General features: G+C 46.6%; 1 protein-coding gene and 1 long non-coding RNA gene across 4 annotated transcripts; one reads left to right on the plus strand and one right to left on the minus strand.

Annotated features, from left to right (window-relative positions):
* Positions 1-421: 421 nt before the first annotated feature.
* Positions 422-19,324, minus strand: CELA1 (chymotrypsin like elastase 1). The gene is made up of 8 exons (XM_044228083.1): positions 19,285-19,324; positions 18,523-18,605; positions 16,646-16,746; positions 15,626-15,751; positions 14,415-14,551; positions 12,637-12,782; positions 1,281-1,430; positions 422-530 (listed from the first exon to the last, which is right to left on the minus strand). The coding sequence occupies exons 1-8, from the start codon at positions 19,322-19,324 to the stop codon at positions 513-515; spliced, it is 801 nt and encodes a 266-aa protein (XP_044084018.1). The 3' UTR covers positions 422-512.
* On the plus strand, positions 4,003-12,713 carry LOC122891999. Of its 3 annotated transcripts, XR_006381350.1 has the most exons (4): positions 4,003-4,022; positions 4,164-4,369; positions 8,245-8,361; positions 12,626-12,712. It is a non-coding gene; the product is annotated as an uncharacterized LOC122891999 (long non-coding RNA). The 3 variants fall into 3 exon arrangements; XR_006381349.1 differs by lacking the exons at positions 4,003-4,022; positions 8,245-8,361 and adding an exon at positions 8,026-8,211 and having other exon boundaries at positions 4,034-4,369; positions 12,626-12,713; XR_006381348.1 differs by lacking the exon at positions 4,003-4,022 and having other exon boundaries at positions 4,034-4,369.
* Positions 19,325-20,900: the final 1,576 nt, after the last annotated feature.

Genomic DNA, 20,900 nt, shown 5'->3' on the forward strand with positions numbered 1-20,900 from the left:
CCTGTATTCCTATCTCTAGTGTATCCTGGAGCACCTGTTCTAGGCACTGAAGGGGGGAACAAAAGAAGGATGAGCCCACAGTCTGCCTGGGAGAATCCAGGTGCATTTAGGGACTCGCGAACATTTGAAAGCACTCTGTGCCTTTGAATATAGCAAATATACATGGAAGCGAGAGCAGAGGGGCAGATGGATAGATGCGTAGATCTGAAAATAATGCAAAAAGGATAATGTAAAACCACTTCCATTTGGCTTTGTTTGGGACCTGGGAGAGGTGGCGGTAAATGAAAGAACCAGCACAGAAATGTGGTGGCATCAACTGTGGATCCTAGAACTACATTTCCTTTAGAGGGTTCTATCACAGATAAAAAGACTCAGGATGATCATGTATATTCAGTTTTATTTGCTTTTCTGTATCAGGCTTGCTGGTCTCTCATGTTCTTTCCTTGGTGGCCTCGAGTGCTACTATGGATCTAAGCGTCCTCCTGGGCAGGCCATTGGATTCAGGAAGATGTTCAGTTGGAGGCAATGACCTGAAGGAAAAGTCGATATGCCCACAGTAAGCAACTTCCGCCCACCTCCCTTCTGTTTTCTTCCAGGACTCCTGGTTGAGTGTGGCCCTGCACTGGGTTTCTGGGGGAATTGGGAGAGGGGTGGGGAGGAAGGAGATTTCAGCCATGTTGGGACAATTCACTCTTACAGGCACATACCCAGCACTTAGTGGCAAGGACAGGCCTGGAAACGGTTGTTAGTGAAAGTTCATGCCATAAGACTCCAGAGTGTGTTTGAAAGTTGGAGGGCATAGGTGAGATGGTGGTGAAACTCTACCATTAGGTCACCATGTAGGTAAAGTCTCACCTAACTGTCAGGCAGTGTCTAGAGTGGTAAAACGTCTTGCTGAAGGGCAGAGCAACTTCTCATATTGTGCTCAGAAAGAGCGCCTGGGAGAATATGTCAGTGACCCTTCCATTGCCCAGTGGCCTGGGGCCCTAGCTGAAGCCATTTTTCTCTTGGCTTTGACGTAGGACAGCACTCATACGTGCCTGGTTAAGGTCTGCTGTTGTCACCATCTCGACTTAAGTGATAAACACTTTGGTGAAGCCTAGTGACTGTGTGGAGGGGAACCCAGGACAGCAGCATTATCGAGGGAAAGTGCACCACAGAGGAGTAAACAAATGTGGTGAGGAAAATGATGGCCTCCCCTGGCCAGCAGAAGCTGCCCAACCCCGCCTGCAGGGATCTTGAGGTGACCCTGTTTCAACCCATCATGTGCAAAGACTCACTTTGTTCATCCAGGAGATGTAAGCAGAGACCCGTGTGAAGACTGTGGGCTTCCTGGAGACATTACAGCCCAGGCTGGACACAAAGCTGGTCACTCCATGGACAGCGTACTTGCCATTCACCGAGCAATGGAGGGGGCCCCCAGAATCACCCTGCAGGGAGGAGAAGGAAGGGCCTAAAACTCCATTTTTAAATCTCTGAACCTTTGCTTTTGCTTATACCCCCTTTCCATTTCTTCTTGTTAAATCCGGGGTAGTTTTAAAGCTCCGATTCAAATCCCTACTTCCTTCACATCTCCACAATGCAGATGAAATCTCTTCTTCCTTGCAGAACAACCATAGTACCTCTTCCTTTCTTTTGCTGTCCTCATGTCATGTTCTGCTTTGTAGTTTGGTTTCATAATTTGTTTCTACCTGCCATGTCTATCTATGAGCTTCTTGAGACAGGAACTGTGTCTTACTGACACATTTCCTCTCCACAATGCTAGCATAGAACTTTGAACATCGAAAGCTCAATAGCTTTTATTGACTTACATTGAACCTGGGGGGGGGGTAGAATGTTGTAATGATTTTTTCATCCCCAGCATTTAGACCAATGGTTCTCGTTAGATTTAGTGATTAGATGCAGGGTGGGTAGTCAACACATTAAACTAAACTGGGGTAGGGGAAAAAAACACTGGGGTGAAGAGGAATGAAAGTGACGTATTGGGTAGTGGTTACATGCTCAGGCTTAGAATCAGAGAAAATTGGGTTGATAGAGTATGACCTTGACACTCTCCTCCTTATTCAGCTCCCAGGCTGCCGGTTCTATAATTCCAGACAGAGTGCTCACTTCGGCAGCACATATATAATTCCAGACAGAAAATGGAAAGATATTTCTCTGGAGGGGCGCCTGGGTGGCTCAGTGGGTTAAGCCGCTGCCTTCGGCTCAGGTCATGATCTCAGGTCCTGGGATCGAGTCCCGCACCGGGCTCTCTGCTCAGCAGGGAGCCTGCTTCCCTCTCTCTCTCTCTGCCTGCCTCTCCATCTACTTGTGATTTCTCTCTGTCAAATAAATAAATAAAATCTTAAAAAAAAAAAAAAGATATTTCTCTGGAAAATCTGACCAGCATAAAAAGGAATACCAGACGATACTGCCATTGGAGGTCCCCTGTTGCAGTGGCCTCACTAGGTCACTCAACAGACCAGTTTACCATGGATGAATCCCACCGAAGTCTCAGAGCTACTGATCAGCTTTTTAGTACCCTCACTCTGAAATTAAGAGCAGATGGTGAAGAAGTACCAAGCATCTGAAGAAAGCCTCTAGTACCAATGAAGTTCAAAATAAAGAGTTAAAGAAATAAAAAAAATGAAGGCAACCAATATTTGCAGGTAAAAGGAAACAAGCAGTAAAAAACCATGATTAATACTGCATCCATGATACAAGAACAGCTTGCTAGTAAATTGAACATTCAGAAAACACAGCGTTTGGAAATTATTACTGTGATCATAGAAATGAAAGATCAGAAGGCTTGGAAGAAGGTGCCTGGGTGGCTCAGTGGGTTAAGCCACTGCCTTCAGCTCGGGTCATGGTCTCAGGGTCCTGGGATCAAGTCCCGCATGGGCCTCTCTGCTCAGGGGGGATCCTGCTTCCCCGCCCCCTCTCTCTGCCTGCCTCTCTGCCTACTTGTGATCTCTGTCAAATAAAATCTTTAAAAAAAAAAAAAAAGAAGAAGAAGAAGGCTTGGAAGATAAAGTAGAACAAACAAAATCTAGAGAGACCAGGAAAATAAGAGGACTATCTTAGGAGGTAAGTAGGTGAATAACAGAAATTCTAGAGAGACTACAACAATGGAGGGGAGGAAATCATCATCCAATTAATATTTTCAGGACCAAAGTTCTGGAGCTTCTAAAATGAGAAAACCCACCAAGTCTCTTTCACAATGAATGCAAATAAACCCACACCAAGACACAAAACACTGGAGGTCAAGAGAGGATAATATAGGTCACTTACAAACTAGTGGACAGTGTAGGGCTGAGTTAGCGGTAAGTGGAGTATATGTTATGCAAATTAAAAAGACAGATATTAACTCCAGGGAAAACCAAGTTCTGCAGGAAATGAAAAGTAATTTTAGAACATAATATGGATGAGAGGTCAGGCATGAAAAAAGAGGTAATTTTGCCATTTGCAAGGACATGGATGGACCTAGAGGGACCTATGCTCAGTGAAACAAGTCAGAGAAAGATACATTGTGATCTCTCTTCTATGTGAAATCTAAACAGAAAACAAAACCAGCTCATAGGTACAGAGGACAGACTGGTGGTAGCCAGAGGTGGGACGGTGGGGGTAGGGGAAGAAATGCAAAAAAACCCCCCAAACTGCTTCCATTTTTCATGAACTCACTGAAGGATTTGGAACATCAAATAGTGTTTAAGACAAGAAAGAGAAATAGAGGAAAACATGCCTAGGGACCCATAATAAAACATATACTTGGGTGTGCCAAGCATATTTCTGGAAGAACAGAGACAGCTAAGAGCTTCTATTGACTCCATGAAGATATATATAATTCACTTATAAGGTGCTTTTGATCATAAAGCACTCTTCCAGAATGTTCCAACTATTAAAAAATGACAGCAGGCCCAAAATAAAGTCACTTATGCCAAGCTCTACCGAGACTTAATACCTAACCCAACTGTAGCTTCAGCTTCTCCCAGAAATGTGACCTTTAACCAGCCAACCTGGAATTTCTCAGTCAGCACTGGGAGGTAATCTGATAGACCTCTTAGGAGGGCAACCTTGCCTAAAACAAGGCATTCTTTGCTAATAATTTCCTTTTTCCATTCTCTCTTTGCCTTTAACACCCTTTTCTTTCCTATAGCTTAATTAACTTCCTTTCTATTTTCTAGATGAGATGCTATCTGACTCATGAATCACTGAAGCCACTTTGATCTCTAAATTTATTCAGCTGAATTTTTGTTACGTAACAGATTTGCTGGCAGAGACCAGACCAAAGGATACTTCTGACAGCACTGGGGATACCAAGAAACAGGTGTGGGTGGCATTTTGCAAACACTGAATTTACAGTCTTTCTCGCCATTTCCAAGGGCCATGGGTAAGTCCCCTTATTAGTTCCATTATAATAAACTCCCATCAGATCTTTAAAAATGGGCATTTTAAAGTCTTTTATCATTTATGGAGTTACTGTTTTACTCAGATGATTTTACAAAAGCCTCCTGCATGTGTGTGTGTGTGTGTGTGTGTGTGTTTTAAGATTTTATTTATTTGACAGGCAGAGATCACAAGTAGGCAGAGAGGCAGGCAGAGTGAGGGGGGGGAAGCAGGCTCCCCGCTTAGCAGAGAGCCCAATGCAGGGCTTGATCCCAGAACCCTAAGATCATGACCTGAGATGAAGGCAGAGGCTTTAACTCACTGAGCCGCCCAGGTGCCCCTGCAGATGTGTTTTATCTTCAGAGAAATTCATGGAAAAGAATCTGGCAAGTACTCTATAGAGTTCAGATTTCTGATACTTTCAGATCTAGCAACTGAAATGGCTGAAAATTTCCAGACTGATGGAAGAAATGGATTCAAGTAGGACGAATATTAATTTCATGAGCCTGTGTGAATTGAGGTGGATAATTATAATTTGTCTGACTTCTTGTTTAAAACATGGCTGGTTCTCCAATGTTTTGTTTTTTCCAGATTTTAGGAAACCTTTTCTTTTTCTCTCTTCAGCTATCAACAATTTGTGAGCTATATCTTTGTAACCAAGATAAAACATTTGCTTTTTCTCCCTACCTGATCTCTCCAGAGTTCAAAAACTCTCGAGTATTCTTTTTGTGACAATATATAGTTGACCCCTGAACAACATGGGGGTTAGGGACACTTACTGCCTCTCCTTGCATAATTAAAAATGCCCTTGTAACTTTTTACTCCTCGAAAATGTAACTACAGGGGCGCCTAGGGTGGCTCAGTGGGTTAAGCAGCTGCCTTCAGCTCAGGTCATGATCCCAGAGTCTGGGTTTGAGTCCTGCATGGGGCTCCCTGCTCAGGGGGAGCTTGCTTCTCCTTCTCCCTCTGCTGCTCCCCCTGCTTGTGCCCTCTTTCTCTCTCTGACAAATAAATAAATAAAACTTAAAAAAAAACAAGAGAGAGAAAATGTAACTATTAGTTGCCTACCACTGACCAAAAGCCTTACTGATAATATAAATAGTCAATTAACACAAATCTTATTTTATATGTGTTCTATACTGTATTCTTATAGTAAAGTAACCTAGATAAAAGAAAATGTTATTTAAAATTCATAAGGAAGAGAACACACTCTTATTGTTCTCTATTTTTACAGAAAAAGATCCCCATATAAGTGGACTCACACAGTTCAAACCCATGTTGTTCCGGGGGAACTGCAGTTAGTTATTTACAGCCATTCAGTGAGAATCTGACCTCCTTGTATAACAAGATGCATTGGAAACACTGGTTATGTTACGAAAGCTCTGATTAGAATATTGTATTTGAGAAAGTTGTGCATAGACTCGGATATGACCAGACAGTTTCAAGGAACTAAGGTTGACTTTACAGACCCAATAAAGCCTTGTGGAAAGACTGACCTGGTACTTTGCTTACAAGGTTCCAGCAAAGCAGTCTTAAAAAGACCTTACAACGAAACTAATAGTATACTGTATGTTAATTAACTAGATCCAAATAAAGTTAAAATAAAGATTTTTAAAAAGACCTTATGTGGTCAATCACTATTCTTGCTGCACGTGTGTAAAGAATCAGGCAAAGTTTAAGGCAAATAAATTAGTTTTACTATAAAAAATGAAGATAATTGTAGGGGCGCCTGGGTGGCTCAGTGGTTTAAGCCTCTGCCTTCGGCTCTGGTCATGATCTCAGGGTCCTGGGATCGAGTCCCACGTCGGGCTCTCTGCTCAGCGGGGACCCTGCTTCTCCCCCTCTCTCTCTGCCTGCCTTCTGCCTACTTGTGATCTCTGTCTATCAAATAAATAAATAAAAATCTTTTTAAAAAAATGAAGGTAATTGTAGAGAGAAATTATGTTTACACTTTCATGTGTATTAGATTCTAATCCCGTTCGTTGTCTTTGAGGTTCTATTATATGCCCATAAATTGGACTGGATCCCGAATTCTTCTAGTTTCCTAAAAAATCTGGCTATGACTCTTCAAACTAACACTTCGAATTTTCTCTCACTCTTCTGATTTAGAATCGATAAGAACAAAGACTGCCCTTGAATCTCCTTGGAAGGGAGGACACCAGGTCCTCCTCACCACCCAGAGGGCAGCCAGACTCCAGGGACTTAAATTTGGAGAGAAGGCCCCACCTGGTATCTGGTCCCACACAAATGTTAGAGACCTCCCAGTCAAAGTGACCAGGGACAGAGTAGCTGACATCGCAGTAGACTGCTTCCTCCCAAGCCGCCAGATGAAGTCTTCATACTTTAACAAAATAGGAAGCCTTTTCTTCTTCCTTTTCTTTCCTTTACTCGTGCTGGCCTGGAAAGCTAACACCATGATCCACATTTCCTGGGTCATGGACAAGGTGTGGAGGCGGGTAATGCCTGGAACTTAGAACAACCTTTTACTCAGAGGCTAAGAGAGGACCTAACTGTACCCTGGCTTGAATGGGCAAATGTAACAATCCCTGGGAAAGCCTCTACCTAACAGGGGCACCTGCTCAAGGAGTGGTTTGTGCCCTGAGAGAATTTGTCTTTGTCTATGGTTACTATCACCCTCCCTGGGTCTACAAAGGACTAGACAGCTGGTACACAGCCAGGAAGTGCCTTTTAGGCTATCCAAGTGTGCCAGCCGCTCTCCACAGATGAACAGCTCCCCTGGATTTACATCATTGAGTTGGAAGAAGAACTGAGTTAGAAAGGAATCATTGATATTCATGACGTGGATTCACTTCCTTCAATAGGGCCCACCCCTCCCTGGGTAGGAGTAGAGGTACATCAGAATCTGATCAGAAACCTTTCCTTAACTCTGGAAGATATGGTAGAATCCAGTGCCAAGATAAGAGCTGTGCCACCAAGATCCTTAGACAGACTCTGGCCAAAGCTGTTCTCAATGGTAGGGTAGTCCTTAATTATCCTTAGCTGAGCAAGGTGATGTCCATGCTATGGTCAACACCAGTGCTGGACCTGCATTAACACGTCTGGAGGAGTTGAGACTCACTCACATAAGATCACCGAGCAAGCCACTTGGCTTGAAAGGGTGTCTCCTACGGTGGGGTCTCTCTTAGACTTCTTTGATTTTGATTGGTTTGGGTGTTGCAGACCAGGGCTCCAAAGTGCATTCCAAACATCAGGAATTAATCCTGCTTAGAGTAATCATCATAGTCTCCCTGGTCCATTGTTACCCTCTCAACAGCTCCAAATGCACGTTCACAGCCACTGACCACCTAGCAAAGGATTGCCCCAAACCAGAAACACCAAAAAAGGAATGAAGAGAATGAGCAATGTAAAGACCGTGAATCTGATGTCACGTGGCCTGTGATTATCATAGAGGTTAAGCCAAAAAACCCTCCTGACCTGTGAATAGCACAAAAAGGATCAACATAATTTCACAAAAGAAGCTGTGAGAACGTTAGAGCAGGAGCTAAGAGAGGCACTAATGCCTTATGTTTCCATTGGACCTCAAAGTTAAGCTGAGAATCTGATCAAAAGTGAGGGATTTTTTTTTTTTTAAAGGAGAAGCAAGCTTTTTTTTTGTTTGTGTTTGTTTTTGTTTTTGTAAGATTTACTTACTCATTTCAGAGAGAGAGAGAGAAAATCTCAAGTGGACACAGGTGGGGCTTGATCCCGTGACTTCAAGATCACAACCATGATATCATGATCTGAGTCTAAACCAAGTCGCCCAACTGACTGTCCCACCCAGGCACCCCTCTTCCACCCCAATTCTAGGAGGGGTTTGAGAATATCTCCAGACTAGAGGAATGGAAGGTAATTAAATTGTCTGTAATACTATTGTCTTAGGCTAATTGAACTAAAAAGAAACACTGAACCTCGAGAGCTGGAAGGAGTGGCTGAGGATCTGAGGGTAGAAGGAAGAGCTGGGAAAGAGCTCAGTGGGAATGAATGGATTGACTTGAGGTGAGAAGGGCTCGGTGAACCCCACCTGAGATGAAGGGCTGGGACCCAGCAGTCTGAAAACCCAGAAGACACGGTCTTGGAAAAACTGCAGTGGGAAAGGCCTTGGATACCCAACTGCTTCATAGAATTGTCAAATTGGAACCACTGTCAGGAGAAAAGTATTCCGCTTTGTTGGAGTTCCAGACGCTGAGGGAGTGGAGGGAAAGTGAATTAATTCAGAAAAGTTAAACCTTAGGGTAAAGGGGGAAGCTAGCCAGTAGGGACCTAGCAGAGACTGCCTTGTGTATCAGGCTCTGTGTGTAGGGCTCCCACCATGCAGGAGACTGGGCAAACTGGGAGGAGCTGGTCGCCTTGCTTCCGTGGTTCTGAGTGCTCACCAGAAATCTTTGCTCATTTGATTCTACCATTTCAGTCAGCCTGCCAGCCTCCTGCTGGCTTCTCTTCTTCCACCCAGCACAGACCTTGCCTTTGGTCTGCACTCTTGTCCTTTGGCTCCGGTTAAGGCAGGAAAGCCCAGCTCTGGGATTAACCCACTCCCTGCAACTGAGTCTCGAGTCAAAGGGAGTGAATCCTATACTCAGTCATTGCATGGTCTCCAACCTCACCCTATCAGGAACATCTCAGAGGATCATTGTCCCACTTGCTTTAATTAATCCAGACCATACAACACTTGTTTCTTCATTCTCAGCGTTCAAACTGACTCCTAGTTTATAAGTAAATGGAAAAAGCAATGCAGAACACCCGCCATCCTCCAGCCACCCAGCTTACACGCTCTTTCAGATCGTGCACATTTTGGTACTTTGCTGACTCCCTTCCCGCTCTGGCTGCACCTGACCCTTGGTTCTATCTCTCCTCCTCTGGGATCTTGTGCCATCCACTCCTTCCTCTCTCTGACCCTACAAGATCCTTTCCTCTCTCCCTATTAACCCACTCAGTGGTACTACACTCACCCGCTTTGTGACCGGTCATCCTCCTGAGAGCTACCAGATATTTTTTGGTCCCTTTGTTTCATCCAAGATTCTTGAAAGGGACTCTCCATTCCTTAGTTTCTCGTTGCCTCTTCCATTTCTTACCTTTAGTAAAGCTTCTCCCCCTCGTCTCTCTTGACACTGTTCTTGCCACAGTTACTGGTGACCCACCAACTGCCCAAGTGGGCACTTCCAGTTATCTCCTGTGACTCCTGGATGCACTGTATACTGTGTAGGACACATCAGTATTTCCCAAGATTCTGGAAAACCCTTATGATCTCTAATCCCTTTCTAGTTTTATGGGTTCTCTGTCCTCCACCTATCCCTGAAACGCTCAAGTATTCATGTTATCACAGTTCTTTCCTCAACTCACTGTTCTTTTCTCATTCTACAAATTCTTGGGGTGCTTGGGTGACTCAGTCATTAGGCATCTGCCTTTGGCTTGGGTCATGATCCTGGGGTCCTGGGATTGAGTCCCCCATGGGACTCCCTTCTTGGCGGGAAGCCTGCTTCTCCCTCTCCCACTCCCCTTGCTGTGTCTCTGTCAAATTAATAAATAAAACCTTTAAAAAAAAAATTCTCCCCTGCGGGATGAGGGTGGGTTGGGATCCAGGGGTGGATCTCGCCTGCTGTATCTCTAGTCTGGCTCTCCCCTAAAGTTCTACTTCCTTATATCTAATTACTCACCGGGTAACTATACCTGAATGTCCCACTGGGATTTTAGAATAAATTTGTTAGAACCAAATTCATCACCTTCTGTCCTACGTTCTATAAACCTTCTGTCGATGGAGGTAGCAAAACCCTTCCCAGGTCACTTATACCAGATGTGTAAAAGTCATTCCAGATCCTCCTTCTTTCTGCTTTCTCTCTACTGCCCTAGTTCAATCCCTCAAATCTATTGCCTAGATAATTACAACAGTCTCCTAACCTGTCTCTTGATCAACCTCACCTTCTTTTAAGCAAGCTTACTTTGTCATCAGATGATGCCTCTAAAAGGCAAATCTGATCACTCTATTCTCCTGTTCATAACTCTTGTGTGGTTTCTCAGGCTAAGAGTTAAAGTTCATGAGCCTAAGCATATGATGGAGGTTCAGGGCAGGCTGCCTCCAAATATACCACTTTGGGATATTGGTTATTTTGAATTATTTAAGAACAGACAGCGTAAGAAGGATATTCTAACCCTACTTTGTTCCTCTGAAAGCAGAAAATAAACATGCCATGTGAAAGGTATCCTTCTTGTAAGGAGACATCTTTACCACCGGAGATAGGGGATTTAGGGCTGTATAACAAACCCTATTGCCTCACTCTGTTGCTCCTTCACTCATTTACCCCAAGCCCGAACTGCTTTGTCATGTCAATTCTTCACAAATTTATTTCTTTGTCTAAAAGGTCTTTGCCTTTGAGTGTCATATTTTTATGAGCTTCTGCATGTATGAAATTAAATCTCTTTTTCTCATGTTAATCTGTCTTACACCAATTTAATTATTAGATGAGCCAAAGAACCTAGAAGGGAAGAAGGGAAAATTTTTCTTCCCCTGCACATGGCCCTTGCAGCCCTAAGTCAAGAGGCTCCTACCGGCCTCTAGCAACATCTCCTGACATTCCCTAATAGGTTAATAGTTTATGTTCTAGCCCAGACATCAGCAAACTTTTTCTATAAGGGGCCAAATAATAAGTATTTTAGATTTTGCAGACTATAGAGTCTCTGTTGCAACTATCCAACTTTATGAAAGGAGCCACGGACAAGATACAAGTAAGCAAGTATGGCTGTATTCTTTCCAACTTAATACTTTTTCATGAATGTTGGAATTTTATATTTTTCATATGTCATGACATCTTTTTTTTTTTTAAGATTTTATTTACTTATTTGACAGAGATATAGACAGAGCACAAGCAGGCAGAGCAGCAGGCAGAGGGAAAGGGAGACGCTGGCTCTCTGCTGAGCAGGGAGCCCAATGTGGGGCTCAATCCTGGGACTCTAGGATCATGACCTGAGCCGAAGGCAGAGGCTTAACGGACTGAGCCACCCGTTTTGATTTAAGTTTTAAATCTTTTTAAAATTTATTTCCAACCATTTAAAAATGTAAAAATCAGGGTGCCTGGGTGGCTCAGTCTGTCAAGCAGCCACTCTTGGTTTGGGCTCAGGTCGTGATCTCAGAGTGGTAAGATCAAGCACCCCTTCTTGCTCCTCACTGAGCTTAGAATCTGCTTGAGATTCTTTTTCCTTCTGCTGCTCCTCCCGTTTGAGCTCTCTCTTTCTCTCTCTCAAAATAAATAACAAACTTGAAAAACAACTTAAGAAATGTAAAAATCATTCTTAGCTCATAGACTATAGAGAAACGGGCAGCAGGCAGGATTTGGAAGTTTGTGGGCTCTGACCTCTGCTCTAGCTGTAGGGAACGCCCTGTAATTCTCTAAGAGTTCTAGGTGTTTTCTTGGCCCAGGCCCTCATTCCTGTTGTTCTTTCTGAATAGCTCTTCCCCTTTTGCCTGGCTTTCTCCTACATAAGCATCAGAACTCCCTTACAGATTCCAAGTCTTTTTTTACCCCAAAAGGTACAAGTAAGTGCCTATCTTTGAGTCTCTTATATTGCCCTCTGCATTTTTTTTTTAAATCACACTTACCCACATTGTTTGACAATGTCCTATCACATTGCCTGCTCCTGCCCTTCCTCCACTAAACCCTCAGTTTGAGTCATCTTTGTATCCCTCACACTTAGCACGGTGGCTGGCATTTAATAGGAAATCAAGAACATTTGTTGAACCACATTAAGAAATCTGTAAGATGGTATATTGCTGACTGACCCTGTCTAAATAGAAGAGTCTAAATATTATATATATAAATGATTATGACACTATTTTCTGCACTTTCTCCTGCCATAGTCACCTGTCTGTCCTCCTCGAAATACTACTGAGGTAAAGGCGTGGTGATGGAGATCTGGGGTTGACAGGAAGAGAGCTTCCTCACACACAGTTGCAATGACTGCTCTGGGGCTGTGAAAAGTCTAGGCGGTTGACAGCTTCTGAGGACCACACACATACACCAACACACAGATGCTGGGCCACCCACCAGGAAGGTCAGGGCATCGGGCATGATGACTTCTAGGGTTCCTTTCAACTCTGAGATTCTGTGAGACTAGAGTTCCTAGCACAGACTCATTCTCCCTCAGACACCAGAGTGGCAAGTCGGGTCCACCCGTGGGGGTGGGAGTAGGTGTGGAAAAGGGCATGAGGAAATGGTGGGGGATGGGAGGCGGAGAAGGGAGGAAACTCCTGTGGTTTTTCTGACATTTCCAGCATGTATTCACCTGGCATCCAGAGCGAACTCCGTCTCCTCCCGCGCACACCATGGTTTTCTTCACGGTGGAGCCCCAGTAGGAGGAGCTGGAGCAGGTGGCGTAGCCCACAGTGGGCAGGTAAGCCTGCTGCAGGCTCTGGGCCAGCTGCCCGTTGGCTGAACAGGACACACAGAGTTGGAGGTCAGCCCCACATGCTCTCCAGGGGGAGAACCCTTCCGCACCCTGCCCAAGCATCCCAAGCTCTGATGGAAGCTGAACTCAAGGCAAGCTCCTTCTCTCTGTGCCTCCCATGCCACGGTTCCTCGCCCATCCCTTCTTTCTGTGGAAGCTACAGGCCCCTCCCTGCAGGGGCCATCCTCGTCATTGTTCCCCAGCTCCAGACCACTAACCTCCAATCTCCTACTCCTGCTTTAAAAAAGGAAAAAAAAAAAAAAAGGGTGCCTGAGTGGCTCAGTTGTTAAGCGTCTGCCTTCTGCTCAGGTTCTGATCCCAGGGTCCTGGGTTCAAACCCCACATTAGGCTCCCTTCTCCCTCTCCCACTCCCCCTGCTTGTGTTCCCTCTCTTGTTGTGTCTCTCTCTGTCAAATAAATAAAATCTTAAAAAAAAAAAATTAAAGCAACCAAAATGGTCTTATTTGTGGATGACTCTCCTGCTTTCACCTTGCATAGCCAACCGTACTAAGCAGAACTGGGACTGTACACCCTTATTTTCATTTCACAAGAGCTTGGTGCAGTTTTCCTTTATCTGGCTCTTTTGACTTTCCAAAGCCTTGGCACATACATTATTTCTTTGTATCCTTATAGCAACCCCTTCCTATTACAGATCAGGAGACTGAACCACAACAACATTAAGTCAAGTAAGAGCAGCTGCATTAGAAGCCTCTCTCTCTCTCTCTTAGCTCCAGGTTCTCCCAGTAGACTGGTCGCTCACAACAAGGCCTCGCCTCTCTTCCAGAGCTCAAACACTGCGCACGGCTGACAGACTTCGGTCAGGCCTAATGGCTCTGCCCTTCTTGACCATCTCTGCTCATAGCCCTCCTGCCTTTCTATGTTGTCTGGGTGGCATTCCCTACCAGAAATCTTCCCATGGTGACTGGAAGAGAGCTGAGGCCTCTTCTGCTTTCACTTCTCTGGACCTCCAGCTACCTCTGGTTTACTGACTCCAACCCACAGCCCAGTGACTATCTGTGGTGGTAGCAGATGGTGTAATGATCACCAAAATGGGAGCCAGGATACCTGGGTCCTGGCCCCAGCCAACTAGTTACTAACTAGTCATGTGATCTTACACAAGGTTTTTACTTTTGTTGGGCCTTAGTTTCCTCATCTATAAAATGAGAGGCGGGGTGGTTCAGTAGGTTAAGCATCGGCTCTTGATTTCCATTCAGGTTGTAATCTCAGGAGCCTGAGATTGAGCCCCATGGTGGGGCTCCGTGCTCAGCGGGGAGTCTGCTTGAGACTTTTTCGCTCTCCCTCTGCCACCTCCAACATGCTCCCTCGTGTGCGCTCCCTTGTGTGCGTGCACTCTCTCAAATAAATCTTTTAAAATAAAATAAAATGAGAGGCAGATACAAAATATTCTCTGAGGCAAGTTTTTTTTGTTGTTGCTATTTTTTAGTTATGAGTCTATGTGACTTGACCATTCTGTGGTCCGTTCTTAGGACCAGTTATTTTATCTCTGGTTCCTTGATTCTGGCTACGAACACCTAGGACCACAGAAAAATATGCCCAGAAGCTCTGCTACCTACTCAAGATCCATGAGGTAGATGGTGCCTGTGCAGTTGACTTACTCTTGGTCCTGCCCCAGCCTGTGATGTAGCAGGGGCTGTTGTTGGCCAGGACGGTTCCCTCTGGTGGCAGAACTCCCAGCTGGACGTAGCTGTTGAGGGTAACTTTCTGGGCCAGGCGCAGCAGGGCAATGTCATAACTGTGGGAACAAAGGAGCCAGCTCAGCCTTTCTTCAGGTCAGCATAGGGACTGGCCCTCACTAAGCTTTTGTGTCCCCACAGAGTCAGAAACAGCTTTAGGGGCACCTGGGTGGCTCAGTTGCTTAAGCATCTATCTTCGGCTCAGTCATGATCCTGGGGTCCTGGCATCAAGTTCCGCATCAGGCTCCCTGCTCAGCGAGGAATCTGCTTCTACCTCTGCCCCTCCCCCACATTTGTGCTTGCTTTCTCAAATAAATAAATAAATAAATTCTTAAAAAAAAAAGATATGAACAATTTTGGGCCACCTGGGTGGCTCAGTTCTTTAAATGTCCAACTCTTGATTTTGGCTTAGGTCATGATCTCACGGTTGTGGATCGAGCCCCACATGGGGCTCTGTGCTCAGCGGGGAGTCTGCTTGAGATTTTTCTCTTCCTCTCTTTCCCCTACTCGTGATCTCAATCTCTCTAAATAAATAAATCAAATGAATAACTTTTTAAGGGAAAAAAAGGAAAAGAAGAACGATTTTGAAGGAGGAAGGGACTGACTTGCTGGGGCTCAAACTTGACACAGTTGGACAGAGGCTATTCCTTGTTTAACAGCAGCACCTGCTGGTGAAGTCTGGGTGTTGTAGTCTAGCTGGGACCTCTGCAACCCAGGGGAGTGGAGCTTACATCTTCCAGTTATGAAGGGGGATCAGAAAGGAGCAAAGTGGTATGATCTTGGTAGCAAAGAAGAATTCTCAAAGAAGAAAGATGAGGAGCGTCTGGGTGGCTCAGTCGTTAAGCCGCTGCCTTCAGCTCAGGTCTTGATCCCAGGATCCTGGGATCAAGTCCCACATCGGGCTCCCTGCTCAGTGGGGAGCCTGCTTCTCCCTCTCTCTCCACTGATCCTTCTGCTTCTGCTCTCTCACTCGAGCGCTCTCCCTCTCTCTCAAATAAATAAATAAAATCTTAAAATAAAAGTTCCCAAGCCTTCTAAAATCCAAATTCTCAGAATCCTTCTGAATGAACCTGAGGGACGCCAAACCCTGTTGCTGGCCAATCAGCCCGAGGCCAGCCCAACCTTGGCCCTACCCGGCAGCCACGTTATTGCTGTTCCAGGATGGATGTACCACGATCTTCTGCACACTCACAGGCTGCTCCGTGCCGTCGTTCTGGTTCAGGTTGTGTTCTCCAGCCACCACACGGAAGGTCATTGCTCTGGAGTGACAGAAGAGAAGGAAACCCTGAGGGATCCAGGGGGCTCTTTCCCCTCAGAGAGAAGCTGGGAAACCATCTCTCATCCTATCTTTAGTACAGGAAGCCATCTTAACTGGCCCAGGCAGAAGGCAGACAAAAGACCCTAGAAGATGAGGAAGTAGTAAGCTCTCTCCTTCTCTAATTTACTAACTTGGGGTCAGTGACAAAAACTACCATCAACTTCATTGCCCAGTTTATGAAGCTAAACTTCACAGACTGAATATCTCATAACCTGGGAGAGGGGTGGTGGCCACAGATGATCTAATGGCTCTCAGCCCACAGAGGGATTTGAGGGAGGTTACAAACCAATAGTTCTTAAAGCATGACCCCTGGACCAGCAGCATCAGTATAACTTGGAAACTTGTTAGAAATGCCAATTATCAGGTTCAGTTTGAACCCACTAAGGCAGAAGCTCTGCTGGGCAGGACCCAGCAATCTGCCTTCTAGGTGATTCTGATTCATGCTCAGATTTGAGAACAATGGCTCAAGACAAATATGGGGGGGGATTACCAGCCAGATGTTGATCAGGCATTGAGATATTCACCTACTTAATCCTCCCAATAACTCTAAGAAGTAGGTATTTTTACCCCATGTTAGAAGTAAGAAAATGAGAGCTTAGAAAAGCTAAGCAAGCCATCCAAGGTCACAAACGTAGAAGAAGGTGGAATGGGATTTGAACTTAGGCTTGCCTGATGCCAAAAATCTTTACTTTTCATTATATCTTACGGCCTCCCTGCAGGCCCCCAACACTCCATTAGAGTACTGCCCCGAGTGCTAAAAGACACATATTCCTCCAGAAAGGCCAGATTTCTCCCCTTCCAAGGTCTCAGCAGAGCTGGGTTTTGTTTTTCTCACCTGTCCACGCAGTGAGCAGCCGTCATCACCCAGTTCTGTTTGATGAGGGTCCCTCCACAGGTGTGGTACCATCTGCCCCCAGACAGGTACTGGAGGGAAATCTAGAAGGGGAGGGGAGAAAAGAGGGAGAGGGTGGTGTTTCTTAAAAGGCTCTGCCCCAGGGGTGCCTGGGTGGTTCAGTGGTTTAAGCCTCTGCCTTCAGCTCAGGTCATGATCTCAGGGTCTTGGGATCAAGCCCCGAATCGGGCTCTCTGCTAAGCGAGGAGCCTGCTTCCCCCTCTTTCTCTGCCTGCCTCTGTGCCTACTTGTGATCTCTTCTCTCTGTCAAATAAATAAATAAAATATTAAAAAAAAAAAAAGGCTCTGCCCCAAACAACCTGTTACACTTCCTACAATTCCTGCCATCCTTCAAAAGCTTCTCCAACTTTGTGGGCTAGAGCTGGCCAGTGGGTTTTTTTCTTTTTTTTTTTTTTAAGATTTTATTTATTTATTTATTTGACAGAGAGAGGTCACAAGTAGGCAGAGAGGCAGGCAGAGAGAGAGAGGAGGAAGCAGGCTCCCTGCTGAGCAGAGAGCCTGATGCAGGACTCAATTCCAGAACCCCGAGATCATGACCTGAGCCGAAGGCAGCGGCTTAACCCACTGAGCCACCCAGGCACCCCGGCCAGTGAGTTTCATTGGTCCTGTCCATTGCTACTGATCTGTTGCTGGAGGCTCCCTGGAGCGGTGGTGAGCAGGGGTGTGCAGATGGCCCTGGGATCAGCAGCAAAGAGTGCTCCATTGTTGGGTGATGCTTGCTTTGTCTGTGGGCAGGGGGAGGAAAGGCACACAAACTGTGTATTTGACATCCCTAATCTGGGTTGTTGCAAAGGGCCATGAACTCCGTCGTTACCTCCATTCCTTGGTAGGAAACATGGCCATGGAATTGCTCCATCATCTAACCCTCTGGTTCAGGTCTCCAGAGCCCCCTCCAAGGTCTCCCAGACATAACCTGTCCCCATCCCTCAGGGAATACTCAGAACAACTGCCGGCAAACTCACATCGTCTTCAGCAGCTCCCATATTCCAAAACAACCCTACTTCTGAAAACTGGGCTCCAAAGTGTCGTGAACTGAATTTCATTCTTTCTTTCTTTCTTTTTTTTTTTTAAGATTTTATTCATTTATTTGACAGGCAGAGGTCACAAGTAGGCAGAGAGGCAGGCAGATAGAGAGGGGGAAGCAGGCTTTCCGCTGAGCAGAGAGCTCAATGTGGGGCTCAATCCCAGGACCCCAGAACCATGACCTGAGCCCAAGGCAGAGGCTTAAACCACTGAGCCACCCCGGCGCCCCCTGAATTTCATTCTAAGTGTTGTGATTCCTCTGAAAGTGTGGCCCTTTCCCAGTTAATGTGCTAGGTTTACACATTTAGAATTGCTTAAATCAAAGCCCTGTTACAAAACCAGAAACTCTAAATAGCCAAATAAGCAGCATGCTCTCCTCGGGGGTGGGGGCGTGCATGAATGCAGAGGTGCACGGTGTGGCGTGGTGTGCGTGTGCATGTGTGTGTGTGCGCATGTGTGAAGAGTCCGGGGTTTGCGTTTCACGCCAAGTCTTATGAGTGTGTGTGGTGTCTCCAGGAACGTAAACGTGGTTTGTGTTCGGGTGTGTGCCTGGGGAAGGGAGTGGGGTTGGAGTTCACATCCCCTCTTCCAAGCCTTTCGCCTGCCTTCCCCACCTGTGCCTGGTCCCCTTCACCTAAATCTGCAAGCCAGAGGGTTGGCAAGCTTGTTGATACTGACGAGCTTCTTGTGGATAAGGACGTTCACAAACACACATGTACCTGCCCACAGGCAACTCTTGTTTTGTTAGAAGCGGGGGGCTGTGAAGGAACACCTACCTGGGAGGGCCAGGAATTCCTCCGGGCCTCAGTCCCTCCAACTACCCGGGCATTGGTTTCTGGAAAGTCCTGGGTGCTGTGTCCTTTGTGGGGCAGAAGAAAAGTGAGTGATGACTAAGCATGGGGTCAGCTCAGGGTGGGGGGCAGGGAGGCAGTGTGCTTTGTCTGTGAATTCACAGTTCCTCCCTAGCAAATGAGGGCCCCCACTGAGAGTTATGGGAGCTCCTTTTGAAACCAGGGGAATCTGAACGACTTCTGCTTCCCCAGGTGTCCTCAGAGCTCCGGCAGCCCAGCCGGTGAAGGACGAATCTCACATCCCTAGGCTAGGGTCCAGAGGCTCCCTGTGGTTTCAGCCTTGCTTGGGGTCATCCTATGGCCTGAGGTTGCCTCCCACCTCTACCCACACACACAGTGCTTTGGCAGCATTCTCCGAGGGGCAAGGGCAGCAGTGAACATCCCAGCCAGGCATCTGCCCAGGGTGTCTTCCTGTCAGTGGGGGTGGTGAGAAAGCCCAGGCCCCAGAAAGGGACTTATCTGCTTCATGGTTCAAGGTCCGGGCAACCAGAGGGTTCTGCATCGCGAGTGACCCTGACTGTCCCTCTCACATGGGCTCCAGGAGGGGGGAGGGGAACGTTTCTGCTAGACTCATAGAGTGTTCCATCCCACTCAGGGATAGAGAACGAGACTGGACTTAAGGATAGCTTTTGACCCTCCTGCTCAAATCCTCCTCCTTCTGGAACTCAGGCCAGATGACCCACTTACCAGAAAGGACCAGGGTGGTGAAGACCAGGAAGCGGAGCATGTCGCCGGCTGAGTGGACCACTGACCCCTTGCCAGGAGCCAAGCCCTCTTTAATATTCCTCTTATCAGCAGCTTTGCAGACCTTGCTGCCAGCCTGCTGGGCTGCCGCTGGAAGGCGGGAAAAATCACAGGTGACATGGAAATACAAATGAAAAGATCGATTTGCAAGTGAACTAATTTATCTGTTGTTCAAAGACAGAACAAGGTCAGCTGAGAGCTAAATTAATCATCTGCCTTCAGTTGAAAGGCATCCAATAAACTGTTTTTCAGAAATCGGAGGGGGAGCCAGGACCAGCCTTGCCCGCAGGGTGCTCCCCTTCGGGTCTGTCCCTGCCTTCTGCCTTCCTTGTCCTCAGTGGCATGGTAAGTGCAGACATCCGTTTTGTGTAGGAGGAGTTGGAGGCAAGGGGTCTGTAGGTGTGGAGGAGGGAAGCATGTTTAGCAAGCTCCCCCTGCCCAAGCAGGGAGGTGGGACACACCCCCAGGACACCTACTGAGGCGTAAAGGCAGGGAGCTAAAGCAGGGTAGACTCCCCTGGAGAGCATTCTGGTGGAGGAAGGTGTTAAGAAACTGGTTTGGGGAGACTCCGTGGAAAGGCACAAAGAGAGCTCCCAGAGAAGGAGAGTGTGAGATAGGTTAGAAGGGGGGCTTGCAGAATAGGGAGATAGTTTGAGGGATGTGAGCACAGAGGGCAGAGGGAACAGGTGAGGGCCAGGTATGTGATGCAGAAGAGGAAGGGCTCTGTCCATCAAAGTCAGGAGGGGAGGAAGGAAGGAGGTGCAGGGTGCTCTGCCAGGGGGCAGGGGCAGAGGACTTTGGGTTGGGAGGCCCCAGAGGGAAGGCTATGAGTGGGGTTCTGATTTAGGCAGAGAGAAGCCAGGAAGCCTGCAAAGAGGCAGGAAAGTCACCTGGTTCACCTGAAGGTCTTTGTGGCCTAGATGCTTTCCAGAATTCAAACTTCTTTCTTTCCTTCCCTTCCTCTCTCCCTCCTTCCTTTCTCTCTCTCTCTCTCTCTTTCTTCTTTCTTCTTCCTCCCTTCCTCTTTCTCTCTATGATTTTATTTATTTATGAGAGAGAGAGAGAGAGAAAAGAGCAGGGGGAGGGGAAGAGGAAGAGAGAGAGTATCCCAAGCAGACTCTCGATGAGCTTGGAGCCAGACATGGGGCTTGATCTTACCACCCTAAGATGAGGACCTGAACCAAAATCAGGAGTGAGATGCTGAACCATCTGAGCCACCCAGATGCCCCTGGAATTCAAGTTTTGTGCCTGCAGGTGCAGAAGAGGCCTGAATTGTTGGAAGGAGTTCTGTTCTGTTCTCTACGTCACTGAGGTGTTCAGGGCAATCACATTATGGCGCTTGGGTCACGTGAAGGGCCCCCTTTCCAGTACCACACCCAGCATGCTAACAGAAGTAGGTGGGGAAGAAGACTGAGCTTGGGTGGGGGACCAGGGCCTCTTTGTCCATCCTCCCCCAACCTCCCTGCCTGCTCTGGACTCAAGGAGACAGCTCTCGCCCCAGGACTAGGAGCCTACCTAAAGCATACTCCATATTCACTCCAAAGTGAGCTCTAGGGGCA

The sequence above is a fragment of the Neovison vison genome, chromosome 12 (genome assembly GCF_020171115.1).
Source record: "Neovison vison isolate M4711 chromosome 12, ASM_NN_V1, whole genome shotgun sequence".
NCBI classification, from domain to species: Eukaryota; Metazoa; Chordata; class Mammalia; order Carnivora; family Mustelidae; genus Neogale; species Neogale vison.

Coding starts and splice junctions, on each gene's coding strand:
- CELA1 (XM_044228083.1), bottom strand. CDS start 19,324: ATGCTCCGCTTCCTGGTCTTCACCACCCTGGTCCTTTCTG. Junction 12,783..14,414: donor AGGCTGGGGCAGGACCAAGA/GTAAGTCAACTG, acceptor TGTCCTGTTCAG/CCAACGGGCAGCTGGCCCAG. Junction 1,431..12,636: donor GAGTTCGCTCTGGATGCCAG/GTGAATACATGC, acceptor TCCTCCCTGCAG/GGTGATTCTGGGGGCCCCCT.